The sequence below is a fragment of the Apteryx mantelli genome, chromosome 1 (genome assembly GCF_036417845.1).
Source record: "Apteryx mantelli isolate bAptMan1 chromosome 1, bAptMan1.hap1, whole genome shotgun sequence".
NCBI classification, from domain to species: Eukaryota; Metazoa; Chordata; class Aves; order Apterygiformes; family Apterygidae; genus Apteryx; species Apteryx mantelli.
In genome coordinates this window covers 115,545,344-115,569,447 of record NC_089978.1, presented here as the reverse complement: position 1 = coordinate 115,569,447, position 24,104 = coordinate 115,545,344, and the positions used below count along the sequence as shown (strand labels likewise).

General features: G+C 36.5%; 1 protein-coding gene across 1 annotated transcript in view; it reads left to right on the top strand.

Annotated features, from left to right (window-relative positions):
* The window catches only part of GBE1 (1,4-alpha-glucan branching enzyme 1), a 171,150-nt gene that overhangs the window by 132,320 nt on the left and 14,726 nt on the right, over positions 1-24,104 (top strand). The window contains exons 13-15 of the mRNA XM_067299853.1: positions 5,827-6,011; positions 7,188-7,318; positions 23,621-23,738. Coding sequence (XP_067155954.1) covers positions 5,827-6,011; positions 7,188-7,318; positions 23,621-23,738 — 434 coding nt within the window. The remainder of the gene's footprint in view (positions 1-5,826; positions 6,012-7,187; positions 7,319-23,620; positions 23,739-24,104) is intronic.

Here is a 24,104-nt window from a genome sequence, read left to right as displayed (position 1 = left end):
GCATTGGTATACAGGCATTTCAGAGAGGTGATCGAGCATGCAGGTTTCCCAGGAGGGATACAAGAGGATCCTCCATAGCTGCATCCCATGCACACTTCCCTGGCTGCATTCACCTGTTGGAGGCATCCTGACTTGAGCAGTCTTTTGCCAACTACCCTAGCATTAACACTCTCCCCTTCCCCCATCTTTCTTAGTTTAAAGCCCTCCTTACCAGGTTGGCCAACCTGTTGGCAGACACACATGCTCCGCTTCGTGAGGTGGATCCCATCTCTCCCCATCAGTTGTCGATCTTCAAACAGGGTCCCATGGTCGTAGAAACCAAAACCCTGTTGCCAACACCAGCGGCGCAGCCAGTCGTTAACTTGGAAAGTCCATCTCCTCCTCCTCTCATCCATCCCCCTCACTGGCAGGATTGAGGAGAAGATGACCTGGGCTCCCAGACCCTTGACCACCATCCCCAGAGCTCTGAAATCCTGCTTGATGCTCTCCAGTTTGCCCTTGGTGTCATTGGCGCCCACATGGAAGAGCAGCAGAGGGTAATAGTCTGAAGCGTGGACAAGCCTTGGCAGTCTTTGTATGACATCTCATACTCGAGTCCCTGGCAGGCCACAAACCTCTCTAGACAAGAGGTCAGGTCGGCAGACAGGTGCCTCCATCCCCTGTAGCAGGGAGTCCCCCACAACAATCACCTGCCGCTTCTTCCGGGCGTTCCGGCAGGGCACAGGGTCTGTTGTTCCAGTTACTCCCCTTGCAGCCATGCCCATCTCCTCCTCATCCTGGAGGGCACTAAACCTGTTCTTCAGCTTCAGATTGTTATATTATCACCGTTGTTCACAGTGGCAGTGAAATTAAATTCAAATCAGTTATGACTCCTGAATGGGCTGATTATCTGGCTTGGGTAAATTAGTGTAACTCCACTTACTTTGATGGAAATACGTTAATGTGAACAGGTTGAAAATCTGTCCCAATGTGCCCAGTCTTCAGCCCGTCTGCTTTAAATAAGGTTTTATAGTATTTTAGATCCTTTATATATTTGTGCAACCTTAAACACCTAAATAAACTTCTTTCTTTTCTTTGACATATCAAATAAATTACTCACCTACTTTGTTCTTAAATTATTTAATGTCATACGTCTTTAGTTATTAAAAAAAAAAAAAAAAAGGCACAGCAGAAAACAAAATCCCCAAAAGTTAGCATCTCTTAGCTCCCTGCATCTTTTAAAACTGCCTTCAGTGTTCTGTTTAGCCTGGTTCTCTGAGAGAGGATTGCTAGCTAAGATGTCTGAAAAAGAGAGAGATCAACAATACTTTAACTTGAGGGTTTCAGCTGCAAAATAGTCATCAGCCGCATAAGTACTTCTTGTGGTGTAAATGTATTTCTATTGTTACAAACAATAGTGGTGTAAATTTTCATTACAGTGAATAGGGTGTTAATTTGTTTTAGAATTGTGATCTTGAAATCTTATGCACAGTAAAGGTGTGCAGTATGCATAACATGTAGGAAATAGCAGACGAATTAATTCTTAGATAAAATTAGTATGCATTGCACTTCAGTGGTTTGTCTTTGTTTTGTTTCTCTAATCAAAATTTCAGTTAATTTCAGCTTTGTTCTCTGCCTCCCCCGTGTTAGTTCCATTGTCTTGATTTGCATCATTTGTACCAGCTGGCTTCTTGTCAATCTGTAGTTTGGACCTTTACATCCAACAGCAAATTAATTACAGGAGGAGAAATCCCAATAGAACATCTATGCTTAGATGTTTCCTCAATTATCCAGAAGTGAATGTTGTTGATTCTTGTCAGAAATGAGAAGTGAAACACGGGGGAGGAGATAGCACGTACTTTACCGATGCCATTAATTATTCCACAAGTAAGTGGCATAGTGGCATAGTCACCTCTTCTTTCCTATCCCCTCCTCATTCATTTTAAAGTTAAACTAAGAAAAAGCAGTGATTTTATATTTATTTTATAAACTAGCACAGGCCAGTGAGTGTTGGGTAAGATGTAGTGTGAGACGTGTATTTCTTGTTAAAGGATGCATAGCCTTGATGCGTCTCAAGTGCCAAAGTGCTCTTTGCAGTCTATCGGAAGGCCTGCTTGCATCCTAAATGTTCGTTCCCTTTCCCTATGCTATATCTTAAGACCAAAAGTAAAAAGCCTGCTAGAATTTGTTTTGTCTTAATTTAGGAACTTTTATTTCCTTCTTAAATGCTCTCTCTCACTTTTAACATTGCAAATATAAATGGCTTGCAGATACGTTGCCCAGAAGATGCCCATAAAAGAAAACAGATTTTAAAATGTTAGCTGTAAGTGCTTAGAACTTGAATATGCTTTTCTGACATCAGCAAGTAATTTAATCTTTTATCCAGTTGCTGCACTATTTTTGCTGTATTTTCATTAAAAAAAAAAACAGCATTCAAACAACACTAGCTACTGTGGTGGGGAAACAGGCAAGACAAATGAAAAAGAGTTGGTGTACTGTATAAACAAAGGAGTTATGCCCTACTTCTGGTGAAATGCTCTGTTGAAATGATGTACTACTTTAGTCTGATTTATTCACTGTCTTCTATTGCTTATTTCCTCCACTTTTATATTTTTCTTGAATAAATAGGTATGATTTCCTTGGCTGTCTTTTCAGGAAACATACTATCTTCAACTTGTAATGTTTTTTGCTATCTTTGAGCAATCTCATGTAGTCCATCTTTTTCAATAGTGCACAGATCACAAAAAAAGATAATACCTTGCCCAGATCCTAACAGAATATTGAATTTGGTTAGATACAGTTTCTGTTCTGTAGTAATATCTTTCCTCATTTTCTGTACCAACTTGTTAGCATACTTTAAGAGCTCAGTCCAGTATTATTCCAAGGTCATTTTCAAAGTCCTGCTGTGATTCTGATTCTTTTATATTTGTCTGTGCTTTTGAACTGAATGTGAAAGTTAGTGGTTTAGCTTCTGAACATGAAATTTAATTTACAACTTGTCAGTTCGTTTACAAAATGGATGCCATTGTAAAGGACTCTCCTAAATATAACTGCAGCCTTTTTCTTTTGTTCTTTGTTCATTTCTTTGTTCCTGTGAAACATGGAAATACACAAAAATCACTTTGGAAATCCAAATTCATAGCTGTCGCCGCTGACCATCTCCTCTGAGCCTTCCAGGCAGCACAGGTTGTGTGAGATAGCAGATGGTGGCTACACACGCAGGCTTTCTCCAGGAAACACCACCTTCGTTCTCTCCCACTCCCTGTCCTTCACCTGCCCACAAAATTGCAGTTTATTGCCAAAACTTGAGTAACTGCTTGCAGAAATATTGATACATTTTTTTTCTAATGCAGAAATGCTCTTAAACTTGATCATATTACTTCTCATAGACATTTCCAGGCATGCCACTCATCATCTCCGTTTTATGGTGAGGATGTATTCTGTGTAATCTCTGTAAAATGTTTGTGATACATCAGATACCATAGACTCTATGAAAAGCATGTTTAACTTTTAAAGTACTTAACGTCTTTTAATCCTGTGCAAGATGAACGGTCCAAACTGACTGAGAGGCTGCTAGGCAGCAGGTGATAGCGTGAGGTAGAACCATTAAGTTCATCTGGGTTTGTATCAAACTAATAGAGAAGGAAGGAAGGGTTTTATAAAACAAGTAAATTCTGAATACAAGAAAGTCATTCAAAATGCTGAGTCACAAGAAGAATGAGGTGTTGCTATGAAACTCCAGCTTCAACAGTTGAGACTTGTTTTGAAAATTCTAGGTAAGAGAAAATTTTTCATATTTGATTAAATTGAAACTTTTTTCACCTCTATTTTTTTTTTAATTAAGTCTGATTTAAGTCTGACTAAACCTATTCCTTGTTGTAAAGTGAAATCTATTCAGTATTTATTGTGGGCTAGATAGGATGAAAACAGCAGACTTGTGAAGCATTACTGCTATAGAAAAACAAATTGAAATGCAGTGGTGTTTGCAGGCATCTAAAGGGACCAGAATGATTAGCATATAAAGGAACTCAGAGCTGGAATGTGCTTTATCCCAGCATGAAAAGTGCCCTGTTGGTGCCTGTGGCACTAAATGTCAAGTTTGGGAAGGGAGCCCCTCCCCTTGCAAGGATTAGGTGGCTGAAGCAACCTGTGCTCTGTTGAAGCCCCTTACGTCACTTGTTTTTGGTATCAAAGACTGAATGCATCATCATTACACATTGTGGTTTATTGTGTATAGTCTAGTCCACTACTTGAACTAGGATTACAGAATCACAGAATGGTTGAGGCTGGAAGGGACCTCTGGAGATCTAGTCCAACCCCTCCCTGCTACAGCAGGGTCACCTAGAGCATGTTTGCAAGGATTGTGTCCAGACGGCTTTTGAATATCTCCAGGGAAGGACCTCCACAACCTCTCTGGGCAACCTGTTCCAGTGCTCTGTCACCCTCACAGTGAAGAAGTTTTTTTCTCATGTTCAGACAGAACTGTCTGTGTTTCAGTTTGTGCCTGTTGCCTCTTGTCCTGTCACTGGGCACCACTGAAGAAGAGTCTGGCCCTCCCTTCTACACCTTCAGATGTTCATATGTAGTGATAAGACACCCCCTCCCCCAGGCTTTTCTTCTCCAGGCTGAACAGTCCCAGCTCTCCCAGCCTTTCCTCATAAGAGAGATGCTCCAGTCCCCTACTCATCTTTGTAGCCCTCTGCTGGACTTGCTGCAGTAGCTTCATGTCTCTCTTGCTCTGGGGAGCCCAGAACTGGACACAGTACTCCAGATGCGGCCTTACCAGGACTGAGTGAAAGGGGAGGATCACCTCCCTGGACGGGCTGGCAATGTTCTTCCTAATGCAACCCGGGATACCGCTGACTGCCTTGGCCACAAGGGCACGTTGCTGGCTCATGCTTAACTTGTTGTTCACCAGCACTCCCAGGTCCTTCTCGGCAGAGCTGCTTTCCAGCAGGTCAACCCCCAACCTGTACTGGTGCATGGGGTTATTCCTCCCCAGGTGCAGGACCCTGCACTTGCCTTTGTTGAACTTCATGAGGTTCCTCTCTGCCCACCTCTCCAGCCTGTCCAGGTCCCTCTGAATGGCAGCACAGCCCTCTGGTGTATCCGCCACTCCTCCCAGTTTTGTATCGTCAGCAAATGAGGCAGGATGCTTTTTGAATGTTTCTAGGAAGTTGAGGAACAGTTTCAAGTCTCTCTCTCTCTCTTGCTCTCATTCTTTTATTTTATTTTTTTAATAGTTTTCATTTAGTGGTTAATTTACTGGAAACAGTGGTGACAGTATTTATAGTCAGTATATACAGTCAAAAAAGTGGTCCAGGTGGGTCCAGCTGGTCTTTTTATTGTTGTTAAGTTCAATTGATAAAGTGGGAGATTTTTGCCTCCATGGGTATGGAAGCTGACCATGTAAATGATAGTGCTGATTTCTCTTCAGTGCTCTCAGACAGTGGGTTTATAGTGTTAAGGTGGTGTGTTTAGGTTTCATAGTGACTCTAAAACTTATATCCTGATTGACTGAATTCCTGTTGTTCTGATTAAGGGATGGGAATTAGGAATCTTTAAGCAACACATGATAGCGTAGGGGTTGAAACCCGGTCTAGACTTTTACAGGAGTCCATGGATATTTTGCTTTGGCAGTTTCACTGGCCAATCAAACCTCTTAACAAATATGAAAGTTCTGAGAATAATTTTAATAATAAAACAATCATTTTATGTAAGGAAAAATATTCTATGGAATTTTAAAATTTGTAGAAAGGAAATCTATTTTAATGTATAATATCTTTGTTTTTAATGTCTCTTCAGCATGTGATCTCACCAATCCCTAATTAATATTTTTAAATACAGGTAATGAATTTGGGCATCCAGAATGGCTTGACTTTCCCAGAAAAGGGAATAATGAGAGCTACCACTATGCCAGAAGACAGTTTAATCTTACTGATGATCATCTTCTTCGCTATAGATTCCTAAATGCATTTGACAGAGATATGAATAAATTGGAGGAAAGATTTGGCTGGCTTGCATCTCCCCCGGTAAGCTGTATATACTAAATGTTAAGTTTTTAGTCACCAGTAGTGTACATGTTCAGAATAACAATAATATAAAATTTGCATGCAGAAATTTTAAACAGCACTTTATTATGCACTGTGTAATGCCCCGCTATATTTTTCAAGTTGTCAAAACATGTCATTGAAATATCTTCTATGGATAGTAAAATCTAAAATAGTATCCTTTTAGCTTCACAGCAAGCTTTTTTCCTATTATTTTTGCTATTTTTATTTAGTAACTGCAGATTGGCTAAAGCAAACTATAAAATTTTGTCTGTAGTCCAGTCCAAGGATTACTCTGGGAAAGTGTAAATTTTTCTGACAATTTACTTTGTATAAATAATTACTCTATTACTGATAAAACACTTTGCTACAGTATAGCATATGTTATAGTGTCCTGATCTTCAACCTGTCACATTTGTATTTGCCTTTTTACCTGAATACTGCACTATACTTTTTATTAAAGCGACTCATCAATTATTATAGTTTTTCAGTGTTTAATGTTTTCAATTATTTGATAGCTTTTGTACATATAAAGTATTATGTGATGCTCTAGTCATAATTCACTTTAAAGGACTGTTTAAAATGGTTGCTTAGTTATTTATTTATGGCTTTAGCAAATAGAATAAAGATGGTATATGTGCGGCTGTTTGTTGCAAATAATGAATGTTTACTGTGGTTTATCAAAGCTATTTCTCACACATCAATTAAAAACAAAAAACAAAAACAAAAAACCCGCATATCCGGTGCTTCATTTTCTATATTACTAGTAGTAGGAGTGATGCTGATCGCCATAAGAAATATATTGAAAATTTGGTTTGGTAAAAGGACGCCATTTTTTGCTGTAGAAAAGTGTGATACAATGACCATATTACTAATCTTTGACTACAAAGAATTTTTCAAGTGCTATATCTCTAGCTCACTTCTGACTTTTTAATTTTACATTCCCCTCTAAAATTTAAAGTTGTGATCAGAATTTTTTTATTACTTAAGTACAAGAGATCTTTAGTTTGTATGTTAACTCCAGTATCTATATTGCTTGAATCTTTAAAAGTCTGTTTTAACCTGAAATGAGGTATAGCAGCAGTGTATTTTCTTACTTTTGTCAATTTAATTAGAAATGAGATATTATTTTATAGTGTTGGAAAACTTTCTTCCTAGGCCTTTGTGAGTGAAAAGCATGAATCCAATAAGGTCATTGCGTTTGAGAGGGCAGGTCTCGTTTTTATTTTCAACTTCCATCCATATCAAAGTTATGTGGACTACAGAGTGGGTGTTGAAACTCCAGGAAAATATCCTTTTCTTTATTGTCTCATATGTGCAGAGGAACTTCAGAAGTTCAAAGTTACTTTTTTTCCCCATTTTCTAACATGAATGCAAACTGTAATTAAAAGGTAAGTGACCACTTCTTTGTCATTGGTACAATCATACTTTAAGGGTTAGTAATTAATGTTTAGAGAAGGAGTGAATGGTAAATCTTCAGTAATTGACTTGTGTGTGCATTTGTCTCCCAATACTTAGCATTGAGAGAGTTTCAAAAAATTGATGCTAACTTGCTTGAGGAATTTAGTTTACCCAACTAAATTCAGTTTGTTTCAAGTGCTTTGACAAATGCAGTCTAATGAATCTTGCTGCATCAGTTTAATGCACTGCAGTTCCTAGCCTTTTGGCCTACTTCCTTCTTTTTATTCGTCAGCAGTTTCAGCAGAAAGTAACTATTGCCATATTTCAGTTGCTTTAGTCTGGGATAGCAAATAGTTACTCTAACTTATGAGCATTGCTGCATATACCTGCAGTGTCTCAGGACCTTAACAGTGGTTTCAGAGTTTAGAAACATTAGCTGAGACCCAGCTTGTTCAGTGTTTTCCTCTGCTAGCTGTACAGTGCTACTGGAACTCCTGGAAGAGGTGGCGTGAAAGACATTGGAGTAATAAAATCTTAGTCTTTTTCTATAACACCAGCGCTTGATGGTCATAGAACTCAGGTATCCACCTGTTTAGGCTGATGCTACTGCAATTTATCTGCCTTATAAGAAATGCTTCAAGTTTTACAGATGGAAAATGTATAAATTCAATGTTAAGGACTGCAATACGTAACAAAGAATTAGCATGACTTTCTTGCTCTGATACTTATTATACCGTTACCCTTAAATACAAAAGATATTTCATGTTGTTCGCTCTCTGCCTTCCCTGTTCGCTCTCTGCCTTCCCTGTTCAAAAATGCTAGAGGTTCAATTCTCAGGTATGCTTATGAAAATATTGCAAATAAACTCATTTTCTTAATAACTCATATCATTTAATTTCTCTCTTTTCCGTAACATACCCTCATCAAGCCTGTGTTTAATTTCTATTTTATATGAGTCTGTTTCCCTAGTTTCATTTTTGTTTTTTTTTTACTGAATGAATTAAATATCTAGGCATAATTTTTTTTGCTGTGTAGATTTGCTGCACACATTTTTGGAAGAATTGTACTCCTAGTAACCCCTTAATACTTGCAGCTAAGATGTGACTAAGCTGAGCTCAGGCATTTCTGAAATTATTTGGGCTTCTTTATGTTAATGAACATATTTTCATGACCACTATGTTGACTAAGTTGATACTTAATGTGAGCAGTGCTTTCAATTTTCCAGTCGTTTCAAAAACCTTTCATGCATCTATTTTACAGTACCAGATCTCCTTGCTTCTTATAAATTTGACTTTTACCGTATGTATAGAATCCTGGAGGTATTACTTCTGTTTCAGCTGAGGTTGCTCTGTAGTATCTGTTCTGAAGCAAGTCCCCAAACCTGCTTTTCACTGGTTTTACTTTGCCAGTCAAGCCCAGATGGGTTTCAGTAAGTTGGTCTGTCACTAGCTCACTGCAGACGTTGAAACAGCTTTCTGTATTGTATCTTGCATGGAAGCACAGCCAGCACTTACTTATTTATTTATTTTAATGTGGGTAGAAACTCACTGGAAAATGTTTTTCACTTATTGGTAGATGCTAAGGTTGTTTTAGATATTTTATGTTTATCTTAACTCAGTGAAAATCATAATAGCACTTAACAATAGCTCAAGTGTCTTCAGGACAAATGTGTTATTTAGATGGCGTTAGATGATGTTTCACACTTGCAACTTATATAAAATTTTCTTTAATGTGTTAGCCCCAATACATACTCCTTACTTTTAAGTGTATGATATATATTTTATGTGCATCATATTGTAGATAGTTTAAATGTAAAAGATAGGCTTTTGTTAAAGCAAGATGGTAGTAAAGATCCATATTAACTCTTCATTCTCTAACTCAAAGCTTTTATTGCTAATGAAATAGCCAATTATGAACAGTGTATCTGCTTTTATAAAAGGTCTTGTTTTAAGTTTTACCTCCGCTAAGCTCACCACCCCCAACAACTAGTGAATTTTGTGGTTCTCTTTCCTCAGTATGTCACAAATGATCTGCTTCCTCTGGTAAGAATTGAGGGGTCTAAATGATCTTATTGCTATTTTTTTGTCTATAAAACATAATTAACCTTAGTTTTGAAAGTTTTGTTCATTTAGTTAGGGAAGTGTTATCTTTTCTTCCTGTATTGTACTGTTTGCAATTTTGAGGGGAAGTAATCAGCTGCTCTTAATTTAGTTTTCTCCCTTGAGAATCTCAAATGTGGAACCTTCCTATAAATCACTTTTTCAATGGTCTTCTCTTATTGGTTTTATTCTATGGCAGATCAATGTATAAACAATGGGAAATTCCAGAAGATCCTCTGAGTGAAATATCACCAACTGGATCTCAGCGTGATTGACCTTAGATTTTTAAGTCTGAAGATAGGAGTCTTCTCTCCTTTCCAGTATCTAGGGTTCTAAAGAAGCAAATAATTCTGAATACTATGTGTACTTAGGCAGATATGTTGCAAATGATAGTACAAGTTCCAGTTCACAAAGCTGGCCTAAACAGATTTTCATGTTTCAAAAGCTAAAATGTGTTGTGTGGCTGTCCCTCTGTGCAACCTCCTTTCAGTTGAGGAAAAAAACAAACAAACAAAAAAAACTCATAAAGGTACTTTGAGGCTAGAGTTGGGCATGTTTGTTTAGACAAATAATTTAGCTCCCCAAAAATGTAGTTTCAGCTTAACAGCATGTTGAGTAAATCTTCATCAGGCTCAGTAAAATTCGAGGAATTGCAATAGTTTCTTTTCATCCTTGAAATAAAAATCAAAATTCTTCATCCTAAACTGTTGAGCATAGAAAGGGGAAACTAGTAAAGAAGTAGTGTGGGGGGGAGGAGTAGTTTAATTTAGGTAAAAACCTTTTAATTAGGCAGGTAATTTTATTTATTTATTTATTATTCCTTTTTGGTCTTTGAAATGAAAATCATATTCATGTTAATTAGGACCTCTCTGATTCTGCGAAGCTTCTTTATGATCTGTTCCAACAAGGTCACTATGCTCTCATCCAGAGGTCATCACATGTGATGAACTGCTGGGACTTCTTTTGTAAGGGAGGTGTTTTGGCTGCATGCATCAAATAAGGCAACATACCTTGATACCTACGCAATAAAATCTCACTTCTGTTTAGTGCCTGTCACTAGCATCATCCTTGGACAGTAACAGTTGTCCGTAGAGATCCTGAACATGCCTAAACTTTTTGATTCAATTTTGTCTGGCGGAAAAGGTAAGCAAAATTGTATCTAACAATGGCATTCTCAGTGTCTTTTCTTCCTTTATAAAATGAAGATGAATACAAAAGTGCTCCGTTGTCCCATTTTTCTATGTAAAAGCTTACTTCTAATCCAAGGAAAGCCCTAGAGCTGGGGAACTGCCATCGAGCATATTAAAGAACTGCTGAGATCTTAGTAATAGTTGGTACAGGCATATGTCATGTATAAGCACCTGTTTTCAGGAGACCTCATCTCAGTTAAACTTGACGTGTTTATTATTTTGGCATTAGAACTGAGAAGATGCAGGTAGTCAGTGAAATGCTCCTCTGAAAAAGCTAAAAATCAGAATCAAGTTACAGCAGACCCTCAGACTTCCTCGCCTGAGCCATGGTAACTAACTGTATGGATAGTCTTAACTGACAGCAAACTTGAAGTTATATAAGTTCTAAAGCATGTGGTGAAAGAGAGCAAATGAAGTTGCATCACTTTTCCCGGATGAGGAGCCAATACATGATCTTTATAATTCTATTTATATAGAAGAGCCATGAGAATTCCTTATTCTGTTCATATCTCTTCAAATTGCAAGACCAAAAGGCAAAAGTTAACATGTGGGAGACAGTGCTGTCCAGTTTGGGATATGCTTATTAGATGTTTTATGTAGTGTTGGTAACTGCCTAAAATGTCAGCAATAAACAGTGCCTAATCTGCACTATTGCTGTAATCTTTCTAAGACTGGTAAAAGTGAGTTAGTGCAAGAGAAGAAAAGGACAACATGATTTCCAAAGTATGAATGAAGCTATGGGGCCTCATGTTTTGGCACTTCAGTTCAAGAGCGATTCAGATTTATTTTTGTAACTGAACGTCAAGGTTATAAAGTATTTTATCAACTAAGCAAGTCAATGGGAAATCCTCCTTATATTCTATATAGCCAGAAAAGATACAAATTATATGCTTAGATTTCTTTTAGATGTTAAACTTTCTTGGTTGAGATTTCTAAACTATTAATCAAGAAGAGCTGACTTGAACGGTACTTTGCATCGGTTTATAGGCAACAAAAAATCACGTAATTTATTTCTTACAGCTCAATCTTTTGTAGTAGTCAAACATATGTAGTATGGAAACTATGTAGAACGGTTTTTAATGTCAGTTTTTAAATGAAACATTTTCCAATGTTAACAGCTACTGCTACCCTCTTACTCCACTTACTTTCACCACCTTTTCTTCTTTGTTGCCTATATCCAACATGCTTATTTTCAGTATCTGTTTTCTTTAAATATGTTGAGGTGTTCTAATGATGAATAGCTTTTTTCTAACTCTTGTCCTGCAATTAGAGCCATGAATTTTGTGTCCAGATTTGTAATGGAACCTTTTACATTGAAATTTTAGAAAATGTGTTATGTAAGTAACATTTCATGTGTAACATGAAATCTTCAGAACATATCTTCCACTTTTGAAGCCATTCTTTAGTCAACATATGGAACTTAAACACAAAGTAGAAGCACTTAAAAACATGTGTGTTGCGCTTTTTTTTTTCTAAAAAGAAGTCAGCAGTCAGTTGTTTTTATACTCTCGGAAGAGAGGCAATTACTGAATTAGCCTGAAGAGCAAAATACTATAATATACTGATTAAATTCTTTTACTAGAAAGTTTAACTGAACTATATTGGGAATTGTGGGAAATGAAGATCCTTGCAGTAGCCCATACCTGGATTTAAGTTTGTTTAGCAGACTAGATTATTCCAGTTAGTCCGAGTTTGATATGCATTAAATTTGCCTTTAAGTGGATGTTTGACGTATCAGTATTTTATAGTAACGTACATCATTAAATTGTTGTCATATACAGTTTCTCAAATAGGTTATCAGATAAACTAAGAAATATAGAGCTTACTGCCTTTCTGGCCTACATTTCTGCAGGCACTCCTCTGTTTTCATCTCCTTGAATATCTCATTCTTCTTTAGCTGTTCTTTACTTGTAGGCTGGTGGCATAACAAACCATACTTTTTCTTCATTGTACTTTTGTAAAAGAAATAAAGTCCAGTAGACGTTATAGTCCTTCTTGTTCCACTTGGTTTTGAAAGTGTCTTTCTGAACAGTCAGCCAGTCAAAAGCCATATGAACTGTCACAGCTAGTTTAGAGTCAGTTTTCATACACTTCTACCACCACTGTGTTCTCTATTGTCTTGTGAAATTCCCTTGAAATTGAGTTGCTTCATTCTACCTTTCGTTATCCTAAGATGATGTGGTCTAGTGTGAGACATTCAAATACTGAGACCTTATTTTTATATGCGAGCGCAAAAGTCCATAAATGTTGTTGAGCAGTACAAATCTGTAATGGCTTACCTCTATTTGCATCTTGAGATTTCATGTTCTCATATACTCATAAAGTATGTAGGAAAAAAATGTTGTGGAAAGAAATGGTTACTTCATTACAGATGTTGCCATTGTTATATGGCATAACATGTCAGAGCATTAAAAAGCTGGAGTGGATGAGTACCAAAGAGGAGTATATTTATTGTTGTCATGGGTTTGGGGTGAATAAATATATCGGAAGTCACAGCTGTAGATAAGTAAATAGCTACGTGTAACCTGAGATCTCACAAATATTGTTATTAAAATGCTGCAAAGATATACTTTAAAAAAAATATAAATTCAGGTGCTCTGACATTTGCAACCTGCACCTAGAGCTTCTAATAAGCAAATAAGGTCACTTGAATGAGTCACTGGAGTGTGATTGCTGAAGGCAAAGATGTTGCTTTGTAGCTGTTTTTTTTATGCAGGCTGCTTTGAAGTGCAGTTATGTAACTGTCCCTGCCTATTAGAATTCAGGGTTTATACAGCAAATAAAGACTAAGGACTTAATTTAGGATCCACTAAATGCCAAATTCCATCAAGGTAATTTATATGTTAACCTTAAGATGTGTGAATAAGAAATATAGCATACCAATGTGGTAATGCATCTTGAAAAAGTTTGGTTTAAGGAGGAAAAGATACAGGTTTCCAGCAACATGAATCTGTACAACTATTAGAGCAGCATATGCTATTTCCCAATTTGTGTTTCATTATGTGAGGGAAAGAAGAAAACATTTATGTGCTGATAGTGGAATTTTACTTCATAAATTATGCTCTTTCAGAACCCTTTCATATGAAACAGGCAGCTTGAGCTAACAAATTATTTCTGCCTAATTTGCTTCAGTTTGGAGATAGAGGAATAATCAACATCTACGTCAGATGTCTCTGGCCCTCTGATTGTAGATAAAATTTTGAATGTTAGCATGGAAACCATTCATAAGCTTCCATGTTTTTAGTACTGTCTAGACATTTCAGTGATGTAATGGCTGATTCCAAGGTCTCCAAGCCCGGTCTGCAGTAAAGATTCAGTAAGGCAACCTTTTTTCATCTATTCAAAAGGAAATTGGCTAAAAGAAGGAGGGAGGGGGAAGAAAAAACAGAGAAGGGAATTTGATTTGTTTTCCACTTAAGTTATTATATCAACCTCAGTAATTTCAAAATAACTTTCCCCAGCTTCGTAGTCAGTCTGTTCCAGTGCATCATTAGCTGTGCTATTAAAATGCTTTTCTTAATGTTTAACTTAAGTCTGTTTTCCAACAATTTTATTACTGATCCTATTTGCAAAGAATCAGAGACTTCCTTTTATCGTTTTGATGACTCTGTTGTCATTTTCTTCAATCTTCTCTTGTTGAAGTTCTTCAGCCATTCCTATGGAATTAGCTTTGATCCTTTCTTGAAGTTCAGTGCCCAAACTAGTCACAGTTCTTTGACAGTTTACCAATGTCAGAGAAGTAGAAAGATTCATGGTCTTGAAAGCTCTAATTCTATACAGTGTTTGTGCCACAGCATGTTGCATTTGTAATCCACATGTCATTTTTTAATAACTATTTCCTAATTTTTTTCTTCTTCCTCTTATCTTGTATTTGTACAGTTAAGTATTTCTGTTATTCCTGTCTACGCAGCATTTAACATTTATCCCAGCTAAACTCTTTCACCATGGACCATTTCTTGAATTTGTCAGTATCGGCTTGAATTCTTATCTGGGTCCTATGTCACAGCTGAAACCACCATTAACTTTGTCATCTGCAAAACAATAACAGATTTGTAACAGAAGTATTACTGGTGTGAACAAAATATGTGAATGGAAATGCACATGTGAAAGAGCTAGCAGAAGCAACAAAACAAGGATTAAAAGAATGGCCTGTATTGATAATGGAGGCTAAAGCTCTCAGTAGTAAAATGGAGGGATCTGATTTTGTGTTAAGACAAGAAGGCATGCACTGATAAGATTGCAGTACAGATGACTTGTCAGGAGAAGACCCTGCATTATAACAGCAGCGGGATGGCAACAAGGTTTAACTTAAGCTATTCCTTTTTCCCCATTACCTCAGCAGGACAACAGGCACACATTTCAAATAAACATGGAAACACAGACAATAAGCAGCAACCTTGCCTAAAACTTATGGTGACTGAAGTAATCAAGATTCTGAAGCAAAGGAGAACATATCATAAGGACTATTGATTTCTACAGGGTGTAAAAGACTTGTCACCAAACTGGGTCCTCATTGCCCATCAAGAGGAGCCTAAGAGGCATGATGAAAACTTGAGTGTAGTTGACATCCCTGTCCTCAGCATCGTATGCAAGTGCCAGACCACTTGGGCACACAGGACTTGGTGCTTGTGAGTGTATAGATATGAGAGTGAATGAAATCTATGAGAGAATGAGTGTGAGTGGGTGAAAATCAACTTAACTTAGATTTTTGTAAATAAATATCCCCTTTCCCTTCCATAAGATCTCACACTGAGTTTTGTTGCACAAATTTTTTGTATTGTCAGAAGTCTCATGAAAATTAAGCTATGTCCCCTTTTTTTTGAGGCTGAGAAAGTAAATCATCATGCTCCTGTTCAACATGTGTTCTTGATTACCTGATTTCCAACAAACATGGATTTGCAAATTTAATTTCTTTTTCCAGATTTTTTTCCCCAAGAACTACAGCTAATAAGACTAGTCTGTCTGTAATTCTACAGCTTCTTTTCTTCTGCCCTTCTACCTTTCTGGTAGAAGAAAAAAAGTACAATATTTGGGGAGCTTGAGGGTTGTTTGTTTGTTTCAGTACTATACCATAAGTTAACTACTAAATGGCTTCAAATATCCTCTAATCATTCTGTCTTGAAGCTCATCAGGCCAAGATGTTTAATTTCATTTGAAAACTCACCCAAATATTTTGAAACACTTTTTCTGGATTGTATGTTGAGACCTTACTCTTACAGTACTTCTCCAAAAATAGGAGTGTGTGGAAAGGAGGAGCAGAAGAACCCTTTATCTGGAAATTAATTATGCTAACTATCTGCTTGTCTAGTGGAATTCAAGACTACTTTTTTTTCTTTTTTTTAACAGCCCTAGTCACTTTAACCAGCTTTGAGGCCTTTCATGATTGTTGGCCTTCAATATCTTCTTTTCCCCTTTCTTTCAATCTGTCTTGAGGAATAATGACTGTTAGTTATACAGGTGTTGGTGTGCCTGGTTTTACCTTTTCTGGTTTTGCATTCTTCACTTTTTGCCAGGATATCTTCTTTTATTTTAACAGGGAGCAATTTGGCAATGAAAACTGCAGCCAGGACTGTTTAATCTGTTCTTGCTTTCTGTAGAGTAAATGCATTCCTCGGGAACATCCAGGCCCTGGTTCATTACTGTTGTGTTTGGCACTTTCTTGAACCAGCTGGTGTATCTTTGTACTTGAAAGTCATGTGTCATCTCATGGTGATCCTCATGCCTTCTCCATCTGGGCAGTTCTTCCAACAGCTTTCCTACCTACTTCTGATTCCCTACCAGGTATCTTTTGTTTTTGCTGTTGGGAAAATGTAGGTTATGTTCCCAGTAAATTCAATCTAAAATCTAAACTGGAGTATCCTAGATGGGGATTGACCTCTTGGTACAACCTTCCTAGCTTCAAGTCTAATAGCAGAGACATTGCTTTTCCTGTTTTGTGAATCAAGAAGAGAAACTTGTTCACAATGCCTGCAGTCAAGCATTGGTACTGATATCTTGGAGAGGCTGTGTAACTTCCATCTTCGGAGGTTTTCAAGACTTGACTGGATAAAGCCCTGAGCAACCTGGTCTGACCTCAGAGCTGACTTCCAGAGGTCCCTTTCAACCTGAATTAGCCTATGATCCTATGCTGTGAATTGTGATCCTTGTCTTTTGTCCTTCAGATTTTCGTATGAAATTGTACCTACCCTTCTGTGGTAAGTGGAAGCCATCTTTCTTGTGTAGATGAGCTCTGTTCTCTCGTTAACTCGCAGCTATTTTTCAGTGGCTTTCCTAAATAGCAGCTTTTAATGTTGTTTCTGTCAGCAAAGTTCTCAAAGGTGAGTAAATGTAAGAAATTTGAAACCTACTTAAATGTGGAAGACAAACTTGCTTGATAATGCCAGAGCATACTCGGAATAGGTACACTTTAGGTGTTAGTAATGACTTTAAATTTTTTTTTTTTTTGGACTTGAGTTAAGCAAGAGTGCAGATTGCTTTGAGGACACCTGTTGAATCTGGGATGCTTTTCCTTCATTTATTCATTATTAATTTTGAGACGAAGTCTGTATTTTCACATCTTCAGCCCTTAAATACACAACTTGAATACTCTGATATTGGAGGAAGCAAACAAACTGAAGTATTTTCTAGTTAAGTGCTTCTGTTTCTTCTTTGGGTCAAGTTCTGTGTGCTTATAATATTATCTCAGTAACTGATGCATGTATACTGAGCTTCATATTCTGTTAGAATGATCAAAAATATTCTGCACAGGCAGAAAAATGCCATGCCTGGATAACCATCATGTGCATCTTACTCTGTGCGTACATGTGTAGGTGGTGGCGATATTTGCTGTCCATTAGTTCTCAATAATCATTTTTTGCTCCTTGTGTGGCCCCAGGAATTTGTGATTCTCATCAGAATGCAGTAGGTTCTCTTTACAACAATGTAGACCGCTTGAAGATCTAAAGAGAGAAATTGTTGGTATGCAATACCCAATGCCCTCACTATATGCCTTTCAGATACTTTACTTTGGATTTAATTCTAGTCCTGTGGACTGCATTCCCCTTAACAGCTGGAGCACCTTACTTGTGCTTCATGGGCACATCCGGTTCACCCAACGGGATTCCCCTTCATCTGAGGGGAATCCAGTTCAAATGTGCCAAGACTGCTTTGAAGTGTGAACCAAAGCATGATTAGGGCCTCTCATGAGAACTGCTCCTAAAGCGTATGCCCAAGCTTAAATGTTAAGGTAGACACAAATTCTGATTCCCCAAATCTCTCACGGTGAATGTGAGAATCCAGCAAATGCGTGGAGTAGCATGGACTTGAGTATGTGCTTTCTTTCTGTCTGGCAGCTGTATGCCCAAAACTGTGCATCAATTTCATGACTCAAATTGACTGCCTACTCCCGGTTCAGTGTATTTTTATAAGCATACCAAAGGTACGTCATGGTCTGAAAAATGGCACTTTTAAAGTATCACACTTGATTTTTCATCTGTAATCTCTCTGATTCTGTGCGCAATCAATTTTAGTTTTGAAGGATGAAATGGTGAATTAGCTCATTCTATGAGCTCTCCTAAATAGAAGCCATTCCATTTTCATATTTTCTTAGAATAGCCCTGGGTTGTATCTTCAAGGTGAACAAACAGATGCACACACAAACACACCCCTATCTAGGGAATGCAGTAAGTTCCCAAACTGAACTCTTTCTCTTTTATCTCCTGAGACAAATTCACCTGGAGAAAATTAGCGTGATACCTAATATATCTGGACCTCCAGTTTTACCTAAAGAATAGAGAAATGTGTCTAAGTATAGAAAAAAATAATTTTGGATAATATATATTTCACTGTTGCATTTAAGGACATTGGAACTTCTGCTAGTGATTGATAACTATGAAAACTTCAATTAGAATAAGAAACCTACATCTGTGAACCTCATTTTTGCCTCATGTAGTTTCTAATGTTGAATTGCAGAAGTGCTGAAAAAACAGAAAAGCTATTTTTGTGTTTAATTCTCTAAATCAAAGTAGTACAAGGAAGTCTTGGTGTGTTAATGATAGGTTTCTAATCCACGCTTCATAAGGGTGGCCCCTTAGTAATTTGTACTCTTCTGCATTGTTGCTTTCTACTGACTTTTCTTAATGAGCAAATTTGGAAGAACTCGTATGCAGTATTCAGTTAATAAATGCTGGTGTGAGTTCTTCTACACTGCTGTGCCAGTTTACTCAGCCTGACCTCTGCAAATCTGGCTATTACAATGCTGAGCCCCATTCAAAAGTGGACTGCTTGTTGTATATGCCAGTAGCTAAAACAAGACTAAGAAGAAATGCTAATACAACACTTGAATGTTGACTTTTGATTTTCATCCAAGATGAGCAAAAATATTTTCCTGGAGTTTGAGAATTGGATTTTTAAAATATATCCAACTTGTTAATTAAAGGTTTTTATTTAGGAGCTTTTACCTTATGCCATTACTGTATGTGTAGCTATATAAACTAACTGTACTAAGAAGTGGTGTAATACTCGACATCTGATGGAGTTGGCCCTGGTTTTCATGTGCTACGATTACAAATCTCACTTTAGTTGCTAAACAAACCCATATTAAAAATTTTGCTAAATTCTACTTTAAAAACTTCCAAATATTTCACCCCTATCTTTTAGGCAAGGGCATTAGCAAATAGGCACTAACATGTATGGAAACTTAATAACTTATTTCTACCTAAGACAACAGAGAGAACTAGTGGTCAATGTTGTTAACATTCCTTTAATATTAAAATGTAGCGACTGGTAGCTCCAGTATCTTATTTGTATACTCACATACCGCTGCTTCTAAGTTATTAATGATTTCATAAGAGGTAAAATCTGAAAACATGCTGCTTCCAAGAGCATAATTTTTTTTTAACTACTAAAAGAACATCTAAGAAATACATGTTGATTTAGGAATTTTCCTGTTTATTTTAAATTTAAAATGTTTTCTTCTGTTTTTTTTTTGGGGGGGGGAGTATTTCTTAATTCTTTGTTGAACAGTGTAAGATAACTTTTAATTCAGTATCTTGCTTTGTGTGTAAATCTTTTGGTCCATGTGTAATGAAAATGAGTAGGTTTAATCTTGTCATATCCTTATAATTTCTGGCTGGATTAGGTGTGAGGTCATGCCACTATTACTATTATTGTCACTATATCTGGTTCAGGACAGCTAGCTACTCCCAAGTCTGCTTAAAGGATCAAAAGCTTTTCAAAAGTTTTTCCAAGTCTGCTGTCCCTATCTGCCTTTCTTTCTAGCCTAAATTCACTTTCTAAAAATTTCTGTATACAGACATGATGCAGCAGTGTTTTAGCACAGTTTTTGATCCCTTTTGATCTGTGCTTTAGCTTTGGCCCATTTATATTGCCAGAACCATATCTTCTTCTTTTTTTGTCAAGAAATGGCAGCAAGGGGTAAAAATGGAATACTTATTAGCTATTCTTTTCAGAGACTGAGGAATGCAGTGAGAGAATGAGAGTTTATTTACATATGGAGTGAAGAAGCAAATAAATACATACATGTATGCACATGGTCTGGGTGCATGTCTGGAAAATACCAGAGAACCAGAGGTATGGGTATTAAACATTTCATTGTGCAATAAAGTCTAAACTAAACAGTGCCTAATCCTATTTGTAAAACAGATTATGAAAGGATGGAGGTGAAACCATCAAGATGACTTACAGTCTTTTTGTATATGTCTAACTACCCTTGCTACATTTCCAGTCTTGCTCAGTTGTGTCCAGACTTGCCAACTTGATGGGCAACCTGTCACTCAAGAAGTTTGCGCAATATGGCTGTCATATATAATACAGAAGACCCAATGTTCTTAATTGTATTTGGAGGTATTTAATTTGTGACATATGTTCATGAGACTCAAACCAGACTATATGGAGTAGTTGCTTTATGAGTACTCAATAAACCATGGGTTTTTTTGTGTATGTGGTTTCTCCTCCCTCCCCCCCTTCTCTGCACTGGTCAGTAGAAATTCTCATCTGCTCTTTCACAAACCTCTTAATTATGCTGGACCATCACCCCCACAAATAGCACTGGGATTCTTTTTCACTATTAAAGGTTGAGAAACAAAATACAAATATTCTATTTTATGATTTACATTTACTTAGTGATGTTTTATGTGTTGTTAAGCATGCATAAGATTAAATTAAAATTTTACATTAAAATATGTATTTCAAAACATCATAAAAGCACAGTAATTCAGTAATTAATGTGGTAGATAATGACAGCCATTCCATTTCCAGCTCTGTCTGTACAAGAGTTCATTGCTTTTGCTGCTCTCCTACAGTATCCTTGTTAGGAAATTTACAGTCAAGGCATCAAATTGAACGGAAATCGGGCTTTTTTTCAGTCAGAATACAGGTTAGTATTCCCAGCACTCTGTAGCTGAAAGAAAAGAGGCTCTACTGTAAAAGAAAATGCTTCTATTATGTGCTTAATTAAAATGCAGAACTATTGTTTAGTCTTTTCATGAAGGTAGTGTTCAGAAACTTAATAATTCTGGAATGTGAAATGCAGCTTTTCTGTGAGGCTTAAGTTGGAAGGCAAATGGATGTATTTGCCAAACCAGTAATTTTTCCCTGAGAAGTATCTAATTGGTGAAGATCCTTAGAATGCTTTCTGACCCCATTGTTCAGGATCTGGTTAATTATATGTATGCCAGATAAAGTTATATTGTGAGGTGAGAGGAGGCAGTGGTATTATAACTTTGTATTGCTAGAGAGCACTGTTAGACATACTTTTATAGCCTGGATTAAGGAAATGAGATAATTTATTTTAAAATTAGCATAACCATAACAATTGCAATAGCTGTAAATAGTTTTAAAGGAATCATTAGAGATGTCAGGGCTTTCAGCAACATTGATGTATTATTAAATCTAATGTAGGCTGTAGATCACAGAAGCAAAAAATAAAATGTTGAGGGAGATATTCCCCTGCCATGTTCATAAAATGTACAGTGGAGTAGTATCAGCCATTGCTGATGGACTTGAAAGGGTGCTAGAGACAGTAACCAAAATTTCTAGTTTGTTCTTGTGTGTTGTACATGACAATAAATGAATAGTTTTTTAACATGTTTCTAAAATAAAGGGCGGGGGGGTGTGCACCCATGCGTTACTCGCATAAGGCATTGAGGATTAAAACTGGCAATAAAGTATAACTTTCCTAACATTAAAAAAAGGGCAGGAACAATGCTGAAGATGATGCTAGAGCATTAGGTGATCTGTCCTCTATTTTGTTAGTCAGTTAACCTCTAGAAATCAAAAACCAGCTTGGCAATTTTGGACCTTTCTGTCTGTCTCTCTTGCTGCAACAGATGCTTGTGGGGAGGAGATTACTTATCATGGTCATCCAATAGCTAATTGATGGCTTTGTTTTTTTTTCTACGCCTGTATCTACTTTTTTCTGCCTTCTGTCACCAAAACCAATGCAATCATCCATCATATGACTGAAATATCTCAGACTGAAATTGTGTACTCTTAGGGTTCTTTTGTGTTTATGTCACTTCTTCAACAGTCTTTTTGTTGCTAAAAATTTAAATTAGTAGGACTGTAACAAGAAATTTCCTAAGCTGCTTCATCAGCTGATAGAGTAGTGTAAGAAGACTTAAATAATAGCAATTCTTCTAATATCAAAATCCTTAGATTTTTGAGCAGGCCCGATATCAAAAGGTTGAGCAAACACAGAAGCCCTATAGCAGTTTAAGAGCCAATGAATGCAAGAGTGTTTTTTCACTCTGCTCTAATCCTGTTAAGTACAGGCTCTATCAAAATAAGATTCTTTCGTGGTTTAAAATTAAGGAAGTAAATTATGGATTATAGAACACATTTCTTTCTCTGTATTTCATGGTGGGGAGGAGGAGGCTGGAATTGTTGAAGGTTTCTGTAACTTATTGAGGAAAAAATGCAAGGATGTTTTAATTATTCCCAAACCAGGAAATTCAAAGTTACTGAAACTTAAGAGTTCTACATATAATAAGCTATAAAAATCTATAGTTAAAGTATTCCAATAATCTTGAGTATAGCCTGTGATAGTGCCAGAAGTAATCATACAATTAAAGCATTTTCTTTATTGTTGTCCCAGATGAGAATAAACTGACTTCTGAATATGTATTATCTCCATTTCCCTATTTATTTCCTTACTTTTTTTAAGTTTTCTTCTTTCAACTTTTATTTCCTAAATCTTTTTGAATCCTTTTAAATAACTGTATCGTTATGCTATCCTTTAAGCTTTGTTACACTTTGTTAAATAACTCATCTCATTTTAACAACTGTGGTCAGACTAATACTTGTGTTTTAAAAGGTCTTCTGTTAAGTATAAACGACCCTAGTTCCTCTATATTGTAATAATTCAAAGTCTTTTCTGATAAACTCTGAAAGAAGTTTTAAATATTTTAATATTTTTTTCTATAAAATTATATACTTTTCTCATTAGCACTTCGACAGACTTTAAAATTTTGCTAATCACAGTTGGTTGTAATTTTGACAGTTGGTCGCAATTATGTAGTTTTCTTAAAATCCAGTTCAAATTAAATTCATTAATTCTGTTTAGTGATCCATTTTTAATCTAGTTAATTGTACAAATAGACATGCATACCTCTTTACTGTAATACTATAATTTATCATTCATAGAAGATTTCAGAAGATACTACAGGTATTTTCTTTTTAGCACCGTACTAAGATGAAAATTTCAAGACAAAATCTCATACAGCTTCTAAATGTTCTATATATTTTCCTGCTTTGAAGTTTTCTTAGCTTGATTTTTTTCCACTTTTCCTTTAAAATGATTATATTAGTATGAAATATGTTGCACCAGTGTTTTAGTTTTTCTGTTTTGATTTATTTCCCATTTAAAAGTAATCTGGAATAGTTCCTTAATAGTCCTTTTTAAGTATAAAATTCTTCTGGATTCTGATGCTTCAGAATATGGAGGACATCAAAGACTGGACCACAGTACAGAATACTTCTCTGAAGAATATCCTCACAATTATCGGCATAATTCACTTATGGTAAGTAAGATTTTTTCATTCTACTTTCATTTGAATAACTTTTAAAATTTCTTTGGACAAATATGGAGTCTATTCTAGGTGCATTGCTGTTATCTTTTTTTATTGTCTCAAAATCAGCTTTTGTATAAATACAGTAGAGATGACAATTTTATGATTTATTTATGACCTATAATGTTAGCTGTTTTTCTCTTTTAACATTACATTTAAATTTGCATGCACTTTTGTAGAATAGTGTTTGGCATACAAAACATTCCTTGCCAGCAAATATGCATGAAAGATTTCTAATGTGCTTTCGAATTGTCATTTTGAATATCATCGTTCATTTGCTTTATTTTCATGTCTGAGGAACTCCATCTTCATGCTTGC